The 17950-nt window shown below is 40.3% G+C and overlaps 1 protein-coding gene across 1 annotated transcript in view; it reads right to left on the bottom strand.

The window, feature by feature from the left end:
• Nucleotides 1-17178, bottom strand: part of LOC108717424 (laminin subunit alpha-4-like) — a 103622-nt gene extending 86444 nt beyond the window's left edge. Inside the window, 1 exon segment of the mRNA XM_041564625.1 lies at nt 16450-17178. Within this exon segment, the coding sequence (XP_041420559.1) occupies nt 16450-16650 (201 nt within the window). The 5' untranslated portion in view covers nt 16651-17178.
• Between the last annotated feature and the right edge of the window lie 772 nt (nt 17179-17950).

Genomic DNA, 17950 nt, shown 5'->3' with positions numbered 1-17950 from the left:
TCTATAGAAACTGATGAATCATTTATTTTCACTCTGTCATGACATTTTCATGACTAAAAACTGGGGAAAGACTTTGGGGAGCTACTTGAGACTGCCGGGTATGCTAACCTATGATCAGTAGATTTTTCATTATATAAACATGCTGGTATAGGCTGTCTTCAATTATTTTATTAAATGGTTCACTTTTAAAGTGTTACTGACACTAAAAATTTTCTTTTCAATATATGAATCTACATTAAAAGTAGGGAATACAGGATTCGGCCAGGATTTGGCCTTTTTCAGCAGGATTCGGATTCGGCCGAATCCTTCTGCCGGCCAAACTGAATCAGAATCCTAATTTGCATATGCAAATTAAGGGCTGGAAGGGGAATCAAGTGACTTTTTTTCACAAAACAATAAAGTAAAATATGCATATGCAAATTAGGATGAAAAGAGGTTGATAATTTTTCACTCGTAGTTCTGCTTTTGTAATTGTCACTTGAAGTTCCTAAACAGGACTGTTTTACCAACCTGACAGTCCCTTCTCAGCCTGTCAGTTAGTTTCTAATGCTAACAGACTACTGCTGCACAAATATGGCAGCCCCCTCACAGAGGAACAGGGTAGTACGAAAGGTAATGTAAAAGCATCAGGCAGATACTTTTATGGCAAAATTATAAAGAGCATTCAAAAACAATGCAATGTTACATAAATAATAAAAAAGGTTATTTTCTGATATCAGTATCTCTTTAAATTAAGTTTTAGTATGATGTAGAGCAAGCTATACTGAGACAATTAGCAATTGGTTTCATTTTTCTATTTGTGGTGTTTGAGATATTATGCTATTTATTTAGCTACTCTCCATTTTGCAATGGCAACAATCTGGTTGCTAGGGTCCAAATTACCATAGCAACTATGCACTGATTTGAATTAGAGACTGGAATATGAAAAGGAGAAGGCCTGCATAGAAAGATGAGTAATAAAATGTAGCAAAAACAATACATTTGTAGCAGTACAGAGCATTTGTTTTTTAGATGGGTCAATGACCCCCATTTAAAAGCTTGAAAGAGTCTGAAGATGAAGGTAAGTCATTCAAAATCTATAAATAATAAAAAAAAGGACAATTAAAGGAAAACTATACCACCAAACAATGTAGGTCTTTATAAAAAGATATTGCAAAAAACAGCTCATATGTTATACCCTGCTTCATGTAAATAAACCATTTTCAATAATAATATACTTTTCTTTTTTTTTTTCTTCATGCCCATAATTCAAGAGAAGCAAAACTAGTAAAAGAGCAGTAACAACTGAATGCAATGCACCTTTGAAGCCTTGTAAATAAAACGCAGCCTTCTGATATGCAGCAGAGAGACATTAGGGTAATCTAAATAATATGAGGCTGAGGCCTTAAAACTACAATGTAATGTAACACTAATTTGGTTACTGTCTCTTTAAATCACCACTTACCCTTGGCAATCCAGGGGCCCTGAGTCCCTTTTGCATTGAAAAGTACTGGGAACTGGGAATTACAGCGCAGTGCCTCCACCTAGTGAACACTGAGGAAGACACCTCAGGGGGTTACACTAGGAATAATAAAACACACAGTTTGCAATTTGAACCAATATAAACTTTAGATAAACAAAAGTAAACACTTGGGCAACTAATACACTCTGCACTCCTACACTGGGGACACGTGGGACACTCCCTAAACCACTATTAGGTGATTAACTGTTGCTTCACACAGTCCTTGGTAGATATCACAGTCCTTGGTAGATATCACAGTCCCAATCCTCCTGAAGGGGTTAATAATAACACAGGTCAAATGATTGTCCCTTCCCCAGAGCTCTTACTCCCCAGGTAGCGCTACCTTATTCCCCAAAAGTACCTCTCCCTTTTGAATGTTGGCAGCAGCTCTCTCGTAGCAGGTAAAGGGTTAACAGCTGTCTTCAGTATGGGGCCCCACGCTTGTATCCGTGCCAGTATCCTCCCTTGGGTGGCTCACTCACCGGGGTGCTCTCAGAGGAATTCACACTGGAGATCACACACAGCTCTGCAGCAGAATCAGTCTCACTAGTGGCACCTTTCTCCTTCTGAGTTTGCAGCAACTTGGCAGGGGACAGGCTGGGCTCAATCTCCCCAGATTCAGCAGCTTCTTCTCTGCACCTCACAGTCTTACAGCTACTCACGCTGGCTCTCTCAGCTCTCTTCCTGGGAGACCCTGTGCTTTTGGCTCCAAAGTCAGGCACACCCTTTCTCCCCAGGATGCACTGGGGTTCCCAGCCAATCGGGTCACTATCCAGCATGCAACTGGGCTGGATGATGTCACTGGAAGACAAACAGGGGAAGGATTCTTCCTGTCCCCTACATTCTCCCCTTGGACAAACCGGCAACGACCTCGCTTGCCGTACGCCCTGGCATGCCTGAACAGTAAAACAGTCAATAATGTTGGTGTCACTACTGTTACCTGAGACCCTAACATTTGCCCTACATGAAGACCTGCGCTTACCCAGACCCAGTCCTTTAGATCTATCGGGGGTATCAGAGGTTTCAGGGACCACCTTCATGCCAATAGGGTTCTCCACAGTAGTCTTCTCTCGACTCAACACCTTATCCTCTTCAAGGGAGTCACTCTCACAGATGGAAGGCTCATAATAAGACTTCTGTACTGTAACATTTTTGTAAGTCTTACAATTCCGGGCCTGATGACCCATCACTTGGCACTTGTAACATCTTCCAAAGAAACTTCTACGCCTGCGGCGTACTTTACACAGTGCAGATTGGGTTTCACCTTCATCAGGAACTGGACAGTTTGGCTGGATGTGGCCAAGCTTGCCACACCGGTAACACTTAGGAATTTTCTTAGCCTCAGCTGGGGGTGGTCTGGCTCTCTCTGACAGTTGAGCTTTTAACTCCTCCAACTCTTTGCGAAGCTTCTTGTTTTCCTCCAACAGTTTAGCATCAGCAGGGGATTTCTCTGTATGCCCTGAAGTGGGACTTCGTCTGACCCTCACATAGGCATCCGCCTCCTCTCGCCGCACTCTCTCCATCAGAGCAATGTACCCAGGGGGTAACTTATCCTGGTAGTGTGCTCTAATTGTCATGGCAACAGGGTCACTATTCAGGGTCCCTCTCTTCAATTGGCGAATTCTCAGAGGATCCATTTCACCGTCTGAAATTGCACCACGGCTCACTAGCAGTCTCAGGCCTTGTTCTAGCCGCACAAGATAAACAGACAAATCTTCCTTCTCTTTTTGAAAGGTAGAGTGGAAGCGATGAAGCATCTCTGTAGCACTCTCTACAGGGCCAAACGTCACCTCCAGGACTTCAATCAGATCACCTGAAGTAGCATCAGGGTGGCCAACCATATAGGATTTAACAACATCCACGGCAGGACTGCGGAGACTCTCAAGGATCTTCCTTCTCATAGTCGTCTCGGGGCCAGTCCAATCTCTCACGGACACAACAGTGGAGTCTCTCCAGCTCTCAAAGGACTCTTCACCAGTAGGTACAGGATCTGTGCCGGAAAACACTTTAAGTCTCTTAAAATTACCATTCCAGGCCAGCTGTGTTAGTTGGTCAGTCAGTTGTCCCAGCGCGCTCACAATCTCTGGGGTATCCAGCCGGCAACCAGAGCTATGCCGACTCCCCTTGGAGACCACGCTCTCACAGGATGGACATCTCTTTACTTGACTCTTCCCAGCTGGTGAATCAAACAATGTCTTGTCCCGCAGCACACTTTCCTGTGCCTTCACAGCATACTGAGTAGTAAGGGCATCACCCTGGGAAGTTAACTCATCTGCATCATCAGACATATCAGGCAGAACAATCTTCCAGGGCCCTTCACTTTCAGCATCAATATCAGGGGGAACCCGGTCACGATCTATCTCTTTAGGGCTTTCTATAAGAACATTTAGTAGGACCCCAGCAGAATCTCTCCGTGACGCAGCCACTCTTGGGCGGTAAAAAGTCTGTTCCCCATCGAGAATTTGGTAAATAAATTCTTCTTTCACTCTGGGCACCATAGGCCCTACAGCGGCAACCTTTCTAGGGTTAAGTCCCAATGCAGTACACCACTGGCGAACAGTTTGTGGAGTTTCAAATGAAGACATATTTTCATCAAACATATCCAGCTTCCCAGTCGACATCTCAGCAGTGCCTCCAAAATGTAACACTAATTTGGTTACTGTCTCTTTAAATCACCACTTACCCTTGGCAATCCAGGGGCCCTGAGTCCCTTTTGCATTGAAAAGTACTGGGAACTGGGAATTACAGCGCAGTGCCTCCACCTAGTGAACACTGAGGAAGACACCTCAGGGGGTTACACTAGGAATAATAAAACACACAGTTTGCAATTTGAACCAATATAAACTTTAGATAAACAAAAGTAAACACTTGGGCAACTAATACACTCTGCACTCCTACACTGGGGACACGTGGGACACTCCCTAAACCACTATTAGGTGATTAACTGTTGCTTCACACAGTCCTTGGTAGATATCACAGTCCTTGGTAGATATCACAGTCCCAATCCTCCTGAAGGGGTTAATAATAACACAGGTCAAATGATTGTCCCTTCCCCAGAGCTCTTACTCCCCAGGTAGCGCTACCTTATTCCCCAAAAGTACCTCTCCCTTTTGAATGTTGGCAGCAGCTCTCTCGTAGCAGGTAAAGGGTTAACAGCTGTCTTCAGTATGGGGCCCCACGCTTGTATCCGTGCCAGTATCCTCCCTTGGGTGGCTCACTCACCGGGGTGCTCTCAGAGGAATTCACACTGGAGATCACACACAGCTCTGCAGCAGAATCAGTCTCACTAGTGGCACCTTTCTCCTTCTGAGTTTGCAGCAACTTGGCAGGGGACAGGCTGGGCTCAATCTCCCCAGATTCAGCAGCTTCTTCTCTGCACCTCACAGTCTTACAGCTACTCACGCTGGCTCTCTCAGCTCTCTTCCTGGGAGACCCTGTGCTTTTGGCTCCAAAGTCAGGCACACCCTTTCTCCCCAGGATGCACTGGGGTTCCCAGCCAATCGGGTCACTATCCAGCATGCAACTGGGCTGGATGATGTCACTGGAAGACAAACAGGGGAAGGATTCTTCCTGTCCCCTACAGTAATAAATATACCATATATAGGCATCCTATGGATTCACTTATTTTAGTCACTTTCTTACCTTTAAATATAAACGGTTCATACCATTTTAGCTAAAACCTTTAGGGGGGTTCTTTTTAACTATTCTTCTTGGAAAGCGATATTGTGGCTGCTTTTTAGCTCTGACTAAGGAGATCTTAACTTTATTCTTATTATCTGTTTTCACTATAAGTGCTCTGGGATTTGTGGTTTTTTAGAAAGCTAGTTCTCAACTACAGCTAGATAAGGTTACAATTGAGACCACAGTCCCAGAAGCACTGACTTCTCCCTCTTTGTGGGGTCCCACAGTTAGCCAAATGATCAGTTAGATTACACAGGACTTCTCCACCCATACTTATTTCCTTTTCCTACTTTCTCACGAAATCAGAGGTACTAAATCTCTTTTTTTATTAAAATTGATCAATTAGATAATTTATTAACTTTTTCGGCACTCTAGCACTTTAGTATTGGAATATAAATTATTTATTAACTCCTTATTGTTCACAAATGAAATAAGAACTGGTAATGAATTACAAATGATTGTATATAGTAATTAATTGTAATTTAATTTAATTTACTTTTTTACACATTATTTCAGCACTGAATCACTTTAGAAATATAAACTAATTGTTTAAAAGCCTCAATAGAGGTAATTAATTAATTTAAGCACTTGCACTTTATAGGATCATTTATTTAGTGATGATAATAAATACTGAAGGAGCTATTTGATTTAAGTGTTAAGCACAATACAGAAATACTGACAGGGGACTAGTATTACCTCCATTTCCTTTTTTAGTCGCCCCAATAAAACCAGTAAGTTAGTAGGGATCCAAGATTTGTCCTGGGTGTTTTCGTTTGATTGAAAGGGGATACTTTCCTTCTTTTTCATAAAGATATGTTATTTTTTTCAATTAATACATGACCAAATATAATCATTTATGTTTCATTTGTTTAGCTAGGTTTTCTTTGTGTACTTTTAGGACTTTTTTGAAAAAAGGATGATGTTTTGGGACACAGTCATATAAAAATACAAACATTTTTAAAGGGTTCACAAACTTTCAAGCATAACTTACTGACAATTTTTGCTACCTGACCTGATGCTTGCTTACTAGTTTATTGGGAATATGTTAAGGCAAATGTTCTAGGAAACATTTTTGTTGTTTAACATGTCTAAGAACAACTTTCTGAAACACCACAATTATAAAGATGCCTGATACAAGTATGGGACATGTTATGCAGAAACCCTTTATCGAATTACGCAAAGACTGTCTCCAATAGACTCTGTTATAATAAAATAATCCAGATTTTTATAACTGTAATAATAATTTTATTTTCTCTGTAATAATAAAACAGTACCTTATAATTAATCCTTCACGGAAGCAAAACCAGCTTATTGGGTTTATTTAATGTTTACATGATTTCTAGTTAAGGTATGAAGATCCAAATTACTGAAAAATCCATTATTCAGAAAACCCCAGTTCCCAAGTATTCTAGATAATAGGACCCATACCTGTACCAATGAAGTACATTTGGCATGGTTTGTAGTAAAAAATCAATTTGTGTATCCCATATGGAGAAGTACAGTCTGTTACCTGTTCCTGCTATATTTCCTGTATGTTACAAGACTGTATTTATGGGACAGCTCAGTGCAGTAAAACATACTATTCTGTTCAAGTTTGACTAATCCTCATTTATGGAAGGAAATACTCCAAGGTCACAGTTAAAACATTTGTTTTCCTAAGGGTCCTATTACGTTCATATCCTGACTTTGCTTTTATGTCAGCAGCCACTTGAACGTGACAATATACAGTATGCTGTCTTATTGTCCCTGATAAATGGGTTTCTGAACATTTTGGTGTGGCACTGTCTTGACAAGGAAAATTGTATTTTTAAAATGTAAAAATCACGTAAAGTTATTTTCAGTTATGTATCCATATAATGATGTGCTGATATTGTACTGGTTGTTTCCGAATTACAATTTCAAATCAATTCCTACAGCCAGATCTTGTACACATTTTCACCAGATATGTTTGTACCTATATTGCTAAGACAAAATAAATCAATAAAAACATTATAAAAAGGGGTTACTTTTGTGTTAACTTTTAGTATGATGTGGAGAGTTTTATTATAAATATAAGTAATATCATAAACTCTTTGTATTATTTGTGGTTTTTAATAATTTCACTTTTTGTACAGCAACTTATCTGGTTTCTAGGGTTCAAATTACCTTAGCAATCAGGGAGTGGTTTGAATAAGACATGAATATGTATATGAATAGGAGAGGATCTGAATAGAACAATAAGAAATAAAAAATAACAATAAAATTGTAGCCTCACAGGACAATTGTTTTTTTTTTTGTTTGCTGGGGTCAGCAACCCCCATTTGAAAATTGGAAAGATTCAGAAGAAGATGATATAATAATTAAGAAAATGAAGGCCAATTGATATTTAGAAATGGCCATTCTATAGCACACTAAAAACTTACTAAAAAAGTTCAACGTAAACCAACCCTTTAAGAAACAATAGCATATGTTGGGGACCATGAACAACCATTCAAAAAACAGAGCTATAGGCAGCTTTTGCTAATGATGTGACTATCCTTTAATTCTATTTTATTTGCCTCTGTATATTAAAGGGGGTCTTTTACTGACAGCCTGCATGAAAGCTAAAGACGAGAGCAGTAAGGAGCACAAACGCACACCCCCTTACTGTTGTTTTATAAAGCACTTGGATCCTTGTTCTAGCTGTACTCTGCACAGGGTTGGCGGGTCATCAGGAAAAAACCTGGTGGGCTCCGGCCCTCATGGTCCTTCAGCAACCCAGACCCCCTCCCCCGATCTGCCGCCCCCCCCCCAAAAAACATACAATGGCAGCTCCGGCGTGCCGCCGTTTGCGCATGTGCACTGAGGGCCCCAGAGGTTTGGAATACGGTGGGCCCACCAATGTCCAGTCTGACCCTGGCTCTGCACCTCGCACCTTATGAAAAATTGTGCTCTAATAAGCAAAGATGACAATCTGCTAGCAAAAAACCTCAGCGCTAGAAAACTTTCGTGACGTTTCTCCAGGTGAATTCTCGCTCAGACGAATAAAGGTTAATCCACAAATGTATCAAAGTTTAAACTTTCCAATATGTTACCCTTTCTACTTTGCCTGGTTCTACCTGCTGAATTGTTAAAGGGGACCTGTCACCCAAAAAAATTATTCAAAATCCTATTTTATCACATTAGTCAAGCAAAATGAACTTTAATTACACTATATAAATTATTTGAATCTTGTTTCCTTCAGTCTGGGAATTCAAAATGATAGCAAGTAGGCAGAAGCCATTTTGTGGACACTGTTTTTAAGGAAAGCCTTGCATCATCTCAGAATCTTGTTTTTGCACCAGAATGGGGAACCCGATCCCCATTCCCTGCTTACAGAATTAAATGGTGAAAAGAACGGGAGAATGCGGGGAGAGCAGTGACATCTAGGAAGTGCTGAATGGAAAGTGAAAGTAATTGTCTGCCCCGCCTCTATGCCCATGGCATAGAGGAGGGGCAGCAATATTTGATTGACAGCTGAGATTTTTAAATGAGCTTACAACAGCTATGAATGCTTTAATAAAAAATAGAAATTGGAATTCATGTTTAATTTGAAAAGGATTTTTATTATACAGATTTTTGTGTCTGGGTTACAGGTCCACTTTAAGATGAAGCTACATCCTAAACCTACATCCTACAGTATAGGGGTTTTATACGGTTCTGTAGAAAATTTCACTGCCATATTTTCAAGCCTTCTGATTAATGGGTTTCTAGTTAATATATTCCACATAAAACCTCAATGTATCTTAAAGGAAAACTATACCCCCAAACAATGTAGGTCTCTATTAAAAGATACTGAGTAAAACAGCTCACGTGTAAAACCCTGCTTCATGTAAATGAACCATTATCATAATAATATACTTTTTTAGTAGTATGTGCCATTGGGTGATCATAAATAGAAAATTGCCATTTTAAAAAATAAGGGCCGCCCCCTGAGATCGTAAGATTCACTGTGCACACATACAAACCACATGTAAGGTCACATGAGCCAATTAACAGACAGAGTTCTGCCTTTTGCTTCCTCACTTCTTCCTGTTACAGTAAGGGGCAGATTCACTAAGGGTCGAATTTCGAAGTTAAAAATACTTCGAAATTCGACCCTCGAATTGAAATCCTTCGACTTCGAATATCGAAGTCGAAGGATTTAGCGCTAATCCTTCGTTCGATCGATCGAAGGATTTTTCGTTCGATCGAACGATTAAATCCTTCGAATCGAACGATTCGAAGGATTTTAATCCAACGATCGAAGGAAAATCCTTCGATCAAAAAAAGGTTAGCAAACCTATGGGGACCTTCCCCATAGGCTAACATTGACTTCGGTAGGTTTTACCTGCCGAAGTAAAGGGTCGAAGTTTTTTTTAAAGGGGAAGTACTTCGACTATCGAATGGTCGAATAGTCGAACGATTTTTCGTTCGATTCGTTCGATTTCGTTCGAATTCGAACGAATTTAACCAATTCGATGGTCGAAGTACCAAAAAAATACTTCGAAATTCGAAGTATTTTTCATTCGAATCCTTCACTCGAGCTTAGTGAATCTGCCCCTTAGTGTTGTAGTATTTCTGGTCAGGTGATCTCTGAGACAGCATAGATAGAGTCACAAAATGGTGGTTCAAGGCAAGAGATGTAAAAGGGCAATATTTATGTAAATATATATTCCAGTTTGGTAAGATTCTTTAATATGTCATTCAATTTGATATAAACTATCTGTTGCTTAAGTATTCATTTTGGGGGTATAGTTTTCCTTTAAGAAAAAGATCCTGTGGAAAGCTGTGTAACCTTAAACATTTTTCTTTCTTTGGCCATGAACAATGTAAGCTCTATCAATTTACATATACTAGTTTAATATAATTTTTTGACTCCTACATTTCAGTAGTCGGATTTCAGTAGTTCGTACCTGGGCTATAAAAGCTTTATTTTTTGCTGTTTATGTGCTCATTTGGTAATAGTGGTTAAGGTATCATAAAATTAGCAAAGAATGTTATAAAGGCCCTTATACTAGATCCACTAGATTAGCTTAAGTATGCTCGATTATGATGGGGGGAAACACTTTGCTGTATCATGGGGCCCAAATGGGTTGAACAGGGTAGGAATAATTTGTAGCATATGAAAATGAAAACATGTTCAAAGATAAAAAAAAGACTACTGTATATGATGAAAGTGCCTTCAGAAAAGAAATATGGCCATACATTTATAGATTTAATCATGTGAATAGCCACACTGTTCCACTAACAGGGTTGTACAGAAACAATTATACTTTTAATTGAGGCATTTTAAAAATGATGATTGAAAGTCAGTGGTTATTTTTGGTGGCTTTGATTTTAACTCTCATGTGGTTTTAACTTAACTTATTATGTTCTGTGTAAATAAGAAGACTCATATGTTTTGTATTGGATTCAAAGCTCTCAGAGAACAGGCAATATGATTCCCCCACATACCAAAGAAGTGAAAACGTTATATAGTTCTCAGAGCATCATAATACCCCATGGAATACCAGCCCTTGTGCTATTAAGAAAATGTCAGAGTGCATCAAGGGATTATTTAGGCATGTGAAAAATATATCAGTATAAAAATATATCAGTATAGCTATAGGTTATAGGGCAAAGGCTTAACTTAGGGACAATATCTCAGCCATGGCAATAATACGACTTATTAGGAGTAGGTGTAAGGAATCCTCATACATCAAGCACTTTGAGTATGAGTTATCTGCCTCTTGGCTAACACTGCTCTGTGTTGGCTTGGCATAAAGCCACAGGACATTTTCTGAAGACGTCTTTTGACAGAAATTACTAACAAAACCAAATTTACTACTGAGTTCACTTCTAACATATGAATTACGTTACATGGTCCCACTGCAGGACTATATTTTTGATTCCTACTGCAATACAAATACTTAAAATAACATAATATTTCTCAGTGCACCATTTGAAGCTTCGCTCTTACAATTATATACTGCACTATTATACTGTCATTTGGAAGGGCAGAAATACACTGAAGTGTAAAGCCCTGCTGAATTTTATCAAAAAGACTCAATTTGTAAAAAAAATTGTAATTTGCAAAAATTGTAATTTAACATTGTCTAAGCCTTCCTTAGTTACTTTAGACCTCCCAAAAGATTGGCTCATTTAAGGTAATGAATCCCATAGCAGACCCTGGACAATGTATAAAAAAGGACATGTAAACACCCCCCCCCACAAATGCAAATTTCAATTTACAAAGATGGGTGACCCATGTCATCGGCAGCAACCCTGAGAAGCATTTTTGGCTTGAAGTTCTGATTACGATTCCTGCAGAGGGCAAGAGGGTTCATCAAAGTTTGGTAGTCTTGGACTCATTCCACTGTTTGGGAATGGAAATAAGCCCTGCAATGTTTTCTATGTAAGGTGACAAACGGCAAATTCCCTAAGCACGCGAAAATTTGCAAGGACGTAAATTCGCAAGGACAACGCTAATTTCCTAAGATTCAAAGGTGCGTCCAGGGCGCCGAACACTGGCGAAGTTGTGCTAGCGTTGGCTAATTTGCATACGGTGGGAAGTGAAAGTTGAATGGATGTATATGTTGCAGCAAATACATTACATAACACAAGCCCAGGGAACCTTTACAAAATAAGAGTTGTTATAATGCCGTACACATGAGCCCAATGTATAGTTTATGTCCCATATGTTAGGAAATGTAGGGGGGAACCCGTTACCCAAAAAAAATATAAGGTCTTTTGCAGGATTTCACTCAAAAAAAGGGAAAAGACGCCAGCGTTTTTTTAACAAAAAATTGAGGAAGGCCTACCCACTCCATTGCATGTTGCCTGGTCTGAAGTGGCGTTAGAGTGCGAAGCAACGCTAGCGTCTATCTCTTTCACTAGCAAAGTGACGGGAATCTGCGTAGTTATGAAATGACATCTCTGGCTAATTTTCGCTAGCATTAGTCACTTCACCCTTTAGGGAATCTGCCCCCAGGTATTTTGAATTATTAGAAGGGTACATTTATACTTTTTTGTGCAATGGAATTTATCAATATCAATTCAAGTCATTCAACCTATGAAGGAGTTTTAAATAGATGCATAACTGACAGGAAATCTCATTTGATTTGATCAAAATTGTTACCACTGGCCAAGCCTTTCAGGGAATTGATCTCTTAGCCCCAAAAAGACTGAATGAACTGGGGTATGGAATAGAGTATGCTATAGTAGACTATGAGCAATTATATTGCCTAAAATGGGGTATGGAATAGAGTATGCTATAGTAGACTATGAGCAATTATATTGCCTAAAAATAGTTTCTTTTTTTAGAGGATTCAATTAATATCAACATTGACCGAATCAACTTTCCTGAAAGAACAATTGAGCTTTTCTGTACAACAGATCAGTCATTGTTAAATTAGATTATTCCCTAACAAATTGGTCATCTCCCTGATCTTGTTCAATTGTGAAGTGCTATATCCTAGACTTAAAGCCCCTCTGCTTTCTCTGTAAAGCAGAGTTCATTATTCCTTCTTATCTAAAAGTCAAAATTTTCTGCTGGCTTATGATTTTCCTTTTATACAGGTTAAATGTCATATCAGGAAAGTCTTACTCGTGGAGCTTTAGAAACATATACCAGCTAATTTTGGCTTTATTGGTAGGCTTTGGGCACAGAAAAGAAGATTAGAAGTCAGCACTCACCCATGACCCAAGTCACATGACCAGGGGCAGCTGGGAAATTGACAAAATGTCTAGCCCCATGTCAGATTTCAAAATTGAATATAAAAAAAATCTGTTTGCTCTTTTGAGAAATGGATTTCAGTGCAGAAGTCTGCTGGAGTAGCACTATTAACTGATGCGTTTTGAAAAAAACATGTTTTCTGATGACAGGATCCCTTTAATATACACAAATTTTAATGCATCATCTAATACCTAAGAACTCTTTCAGGGTTTACCCAGATTTGTGGAAAGGCTATCTAGGCCAGGGCCTAGGGCGGCAGAATTTTAGGGGGGCGGCATGCTGCCCAACCACACCCACATTGGTTCAAAAACACAGGTGATGTGCTGGAGATGCAATCATTTTTTAAATTTACCATGCACTAATCCCCATTGTCCGGTTCAGATGATGAAAATATGCACAAATAAAGGGGTGGGGACAGGGGCAATGAACGGCAGTGGACTAAGGGGCATCCACTATATAAATCCGGCCCTGGGGACCTGTTATCCAGACTGCTTCTGTTTCCCTGACTGGAAGTGTGGTCTAATAGAAGAAATGCCCATTGCTAGCGCTATGCTGCCAGCAGCAGGTTGCAGGCGGCCATGTTTAGCGGAGCACAAGTGCATAATTTGCTTTTTCTGGTGCACTCATTATGCACATGCGTATGAAGTCACATGAATGTGTGTGTAATGAGTGGTAGTATTCTCAGTGCCACAACATGACCGCCTGCACCAGGTGCTCCCTCCCAGGTGCAGGGTAGCCTATCATTTCCCCCAAGCAGAGGCTGCACATGTAGTAAAGAAACAACTTTTGGATGACAGGTGCTGTTTAGGGTACTTCAATGTCTAACTTATTTTATAGCTGCAAAAGAAATTGTAAAACTGGAAATATATAGGTATTACCTTACACATATATATATTACTTAGCACATATACCTTAAATTCCACTTGTGCACCGGAAGTGTCACATATACATTACATTGCAGATATACCTTGTATTCCACAAATATGTTACCTTGAACATAGATGTTCCGTTGTACAGATACTTCCATTCCTCTAGAAATTATTTTGTACAAAACTGATTTGCAAATTTTACACTTGGACATTACAAGAGATTGTAAAGTGAAGGCTGCCAATAAAATTCCTAGTTTATAAAATATGAAAATTATGTATACCTTTCATAAATCAATAAATAAGGGTCATAAGAGCAAAACGTAATTCCAAGTGAGTACTTGTGATAACACACAGAGCCTGTTCATCGGCTCCACATTATGATGGGAGAAGGAGCAATTAGGCACATAAACGATGGCCTGTGGTCAATTTTTGTGTACCTCAGGCACCAAACTTACACTACAAACCATTACACTACAAACCATTGGTGGACCTTATTTTACAGCTTTGTAATTAGAAGTGCTAAATAAATAAAATGTTATAGAAAAGTGCTGCAGTTGTGCCTGGATGAAGGGTGGGAATCCTTATCAGCCCCTGGGAGTCACAGTTGCAGTGTGTAATCATCCATGGGTGTCTATAGGAAATATTGTGGCGGGGGCTGGGGTGGGGGAAAAGTCATCATCAACCAACCTGATGGCCCCCTTCCCAACATTAGCATACACTGTGGCAGGACAGTAATCTGGAGTTGATTTGGACTAGAAAATATTTTTAGTGTGTGCACTCACAGGTGGATTACAGTGCTGTTAGTAATGGGTCCCAGGTTCAATTGTTGTGTTAGATCTTTGGGAACTGATTATTTCAGGGCACTTCTGCTATGGGAGTAATTGGATAAGCAAGATGATTTCACCGCATAATTTAACTGCATGTTTTGTTTTTTTTAAAATCAGCAGCACAGATGAGAGAAAAGCAGTGTAAATCACTGGATCTGGGGACTCAAAATCTCCTCGAGAGCACAAATATACTATCCATTTAGTTGGCCATACATGGACCAACAAAACCTACCCTGAGTTGGCAACTTATTGGCAAGGGAATATGTGAACAGTCCTTCCCAAAAAGTCTGCCAGACCAGTATCTGCTTGAAAAAGGGGTCTGACCCCGAAACGTTTGCAGAATAAAATATGCAAGGGTATAACCCTGCATTTGCTTGCCTTTGAGTGCCAGTGTTTTCTTGGATCGTTTGCTGAGGAGGGTGCCGATCCCTCCAACACTGTGCACCAGGCGATGAACTGCCGAAGGCCAGGGTGTACAAGCGGGCTACAATGCTCTGCTTCCCCAATATCCGATATAAAATCAGGCTGATATCCAGCATGATCCTGTTGCGAGAACCCCTTTCTTGTGTTTATTTGGTTCTCCCCAGACTGGTATCTCCATCGCCCATCTCGGTTGTCACCTCAGGGGCCCCCCATGCCAGATGCAAAACTTGCTGTCAGCATATACCTAATCCTCCCTTCCCGCACATGTGCGTGCATACAATGCATTCCTCTTATTGTGGCCACAATTAGGGGTGGGGGAGGCGCACCTGGCTCAGAGCAGGCATCAGACCAGGGTTGGATGGCGGGACCAACCAGGCAGGCCGGGTCTGGCAGAGGGACTGACAGAGGGGCTGCTGAAAGATGCCATTAACAGTCACTATTTATTGGGCTGGTTGGGGGGCTATTTGGGCCTCTTGGAATGCCAGGGCCTATTTTGACTCCCAGTCCAGTGCAGCAACCAGGTTTTATCCTGGTGTCTTGCTGGCCCAGTCCGACCCTGTCAGCAAACCTCCAGATGTAATGTGGAGGATTGCTGGAGGTTCTGGTACAGTAGGTTCAACTATCCACAGAAAGCATCATAAATGATATCAGTTTGAATGCAGCTTAACTATACCAAACTGTTTAATCAAAGTATACATGGGCTAGAGGGACCTTGAATCAGTGCACATACTCTAAAAATATACTGTATGTCTCTTGAGAATGAGTTGTAAGGTTCCACCAGCATCAAACAGGCTACTTTTAAACCACCCCAACCAGTAACTTTACAAAGTTTTTTTGAAATAATATATACTGTAGGTGGTGAATTTGCTTGTACTATAGTCCACTATATGTATTTTATGTATATATACACACACACACACACACACATATATATACACAGTATATAAGTGTATATAGAAGCTGGTCAGCTGGTCAGCTGGTCAGTCACCATTTTATACATTTTTTCATGGTTAATAAATGTTCTCTATCAAGGAACTTTCTGAGATTATTTAGAAGCAAGACTGGCAAACAGGAAAAGAACTGCAAATCAATGGGCAGAGCTGACAAACAGTAGGGAGTACTGACCCAAATAAAAAGAGACTGAGAGAGGTAATAACAAACAATAAAACATACAACTCTCTTACAGAATAAATACAAAAACAACTGGTCCAGGGGAGCCATGATCCCATTGCAAAGCTATAACCAGATTAACAGCAATGACAGTGAGATGGTTAATACCATGTGCCATTGCTCTTGCCCTGCTTGAGGGGAAAACTTCTTGGAGAAACAAGTGACCCCCTTACCTCACTGCAGACAGTTATGTAATCAGACTAAACAAGGCCCCCACTGACCTTTACAAAACCTGTGCCTCCTGACTCCCTGAATGCCGAATCTTCTAGTAAGTACTCTGCTCACCTGTGCCAGTGGTACGAGCCTGGCAGGGATGACAACATGCTGCAGCTGTACCATTCCCGAGTCCTGGTCGCTGGGGTTTGAAGTGCTGCCTTCTGAGTCCAAATGGAAAGCGCTGCCTTCTATAGAACCACTGCAGTGGCACAGATTCCTCCATAGTGACATTATAAGGCATATAAGATAGCCTCGGGAAAAGTGACCCATTCTCTTCACCCACTTCCCAAGTACAACTACGAGGTCTCCTTTAGCAGCAAGGCGCACTGCCTCCTCACTCCAATTTGTACTTGCGATTTTCTCTTCCAGGTCTGTAGCCTGTTGGCTGACCAGTTGCGCTTTCAGTCACACTGAAACATTCCCCACCAATACCGGTTCTTCTGCCTCTTCCCTGGAGGGCTCAATATGGACACACTCTGAGACCAAGAGATTTTATGCTGAGCTCATGTAGCTGCGCAGTTACCTTATCTTCAGTGTGAGGACGGAGCCTGCAAGATGCAGTCTGTGCAATCGTCTCCCAGGGTCTGGCTTCCCTCGTAGCCTTCAACTATACCTTCTGGATTAGACACTTCCTCTTGGTTATTCATCATGGACACACATTGCTTGCAGTGCATTGGATCTTCCTGCTTGGGGAAAAACACTATTTGCTTTCTAAAATTCCTCTGGTCATGCCCACAATCGAATATTTCTATAAAAATAAATATTGCTGTTCTGCAAAAACATACTTTATGAGGAACTAGAGCCAGACACTTAGAAATACAGAAAAATGGAAGTACACAGATAACAGATACAAGCAAAGGGTCTCTTGGTTATGTTCCAGGTCCTCTGAAGTAACTGTAACTGTCACTATTCATATATCTCTGTGGAATTTTACCAAATATAGCCATACAGTTTGCCTCACACCACACAGTGGGTCATTTATGCAGCAAGAATAGTCACCACTGAGATAAGTTTGTTATTTTTAAAATTTGATTTTTTTTCTCAAAATGTAAGGCTTTTCAGTTCTGCTGTGTGGTCCCATTTCCATAGACTGACTAAACTGCACAGCCACCAGGGCCAACAGCTGAAGTTAAATACCTGTGGAGAGTGCATTAAATATCATTTAAGATGGACAGAATAGTAAAATAAAGACCATCATGTGTCTACCCTAATTTTGTATCAAGCAGGATGTGCTGAAAGAATTGTACATTTTATATAGCTTGTATCCTAGCTTAAAAGGGGTTGTACAACTTTTAGTACGGTGTAGAGACTGATATTCGGAGACAATTTGAAATAGATTTTCACTTTTTATTATTTGTACTTTTGGAGTTAATTAGCTTTTTATTTAGCAGCTTTCCAGTTTGCAGTTTCAACAATCCAGTTGCTAGGGTCCACATTACCTTAGCAACCATGCATTGCTTTAAATAAGAGACTGGAATATGAATAGGAGATAGAAGTTAGATGAGCAATAAAAAGCATTAACTATACATTTATAGCCTTACAGAACATTTTTTTTTAGATGGGGGTCAGT

Source organism: Xenopus laevis, chromosome 5S (assembly GCF_017654675.1).
Source record: "Xenopus laevis strain J_2021 chromosome 5S, Xenopus_laevis_v10.1, whole genome shotgun sequence".
NCBI lineage: Eukaryota > Metazoa > Chordata > Amphibia > Anura > Pipidae > Xenopus > Xenopus laevis.
Note: the sequence above shows the minus strand (reverse complement) of the source record. Positions and strands in the feature narration are given on the sequence as shown.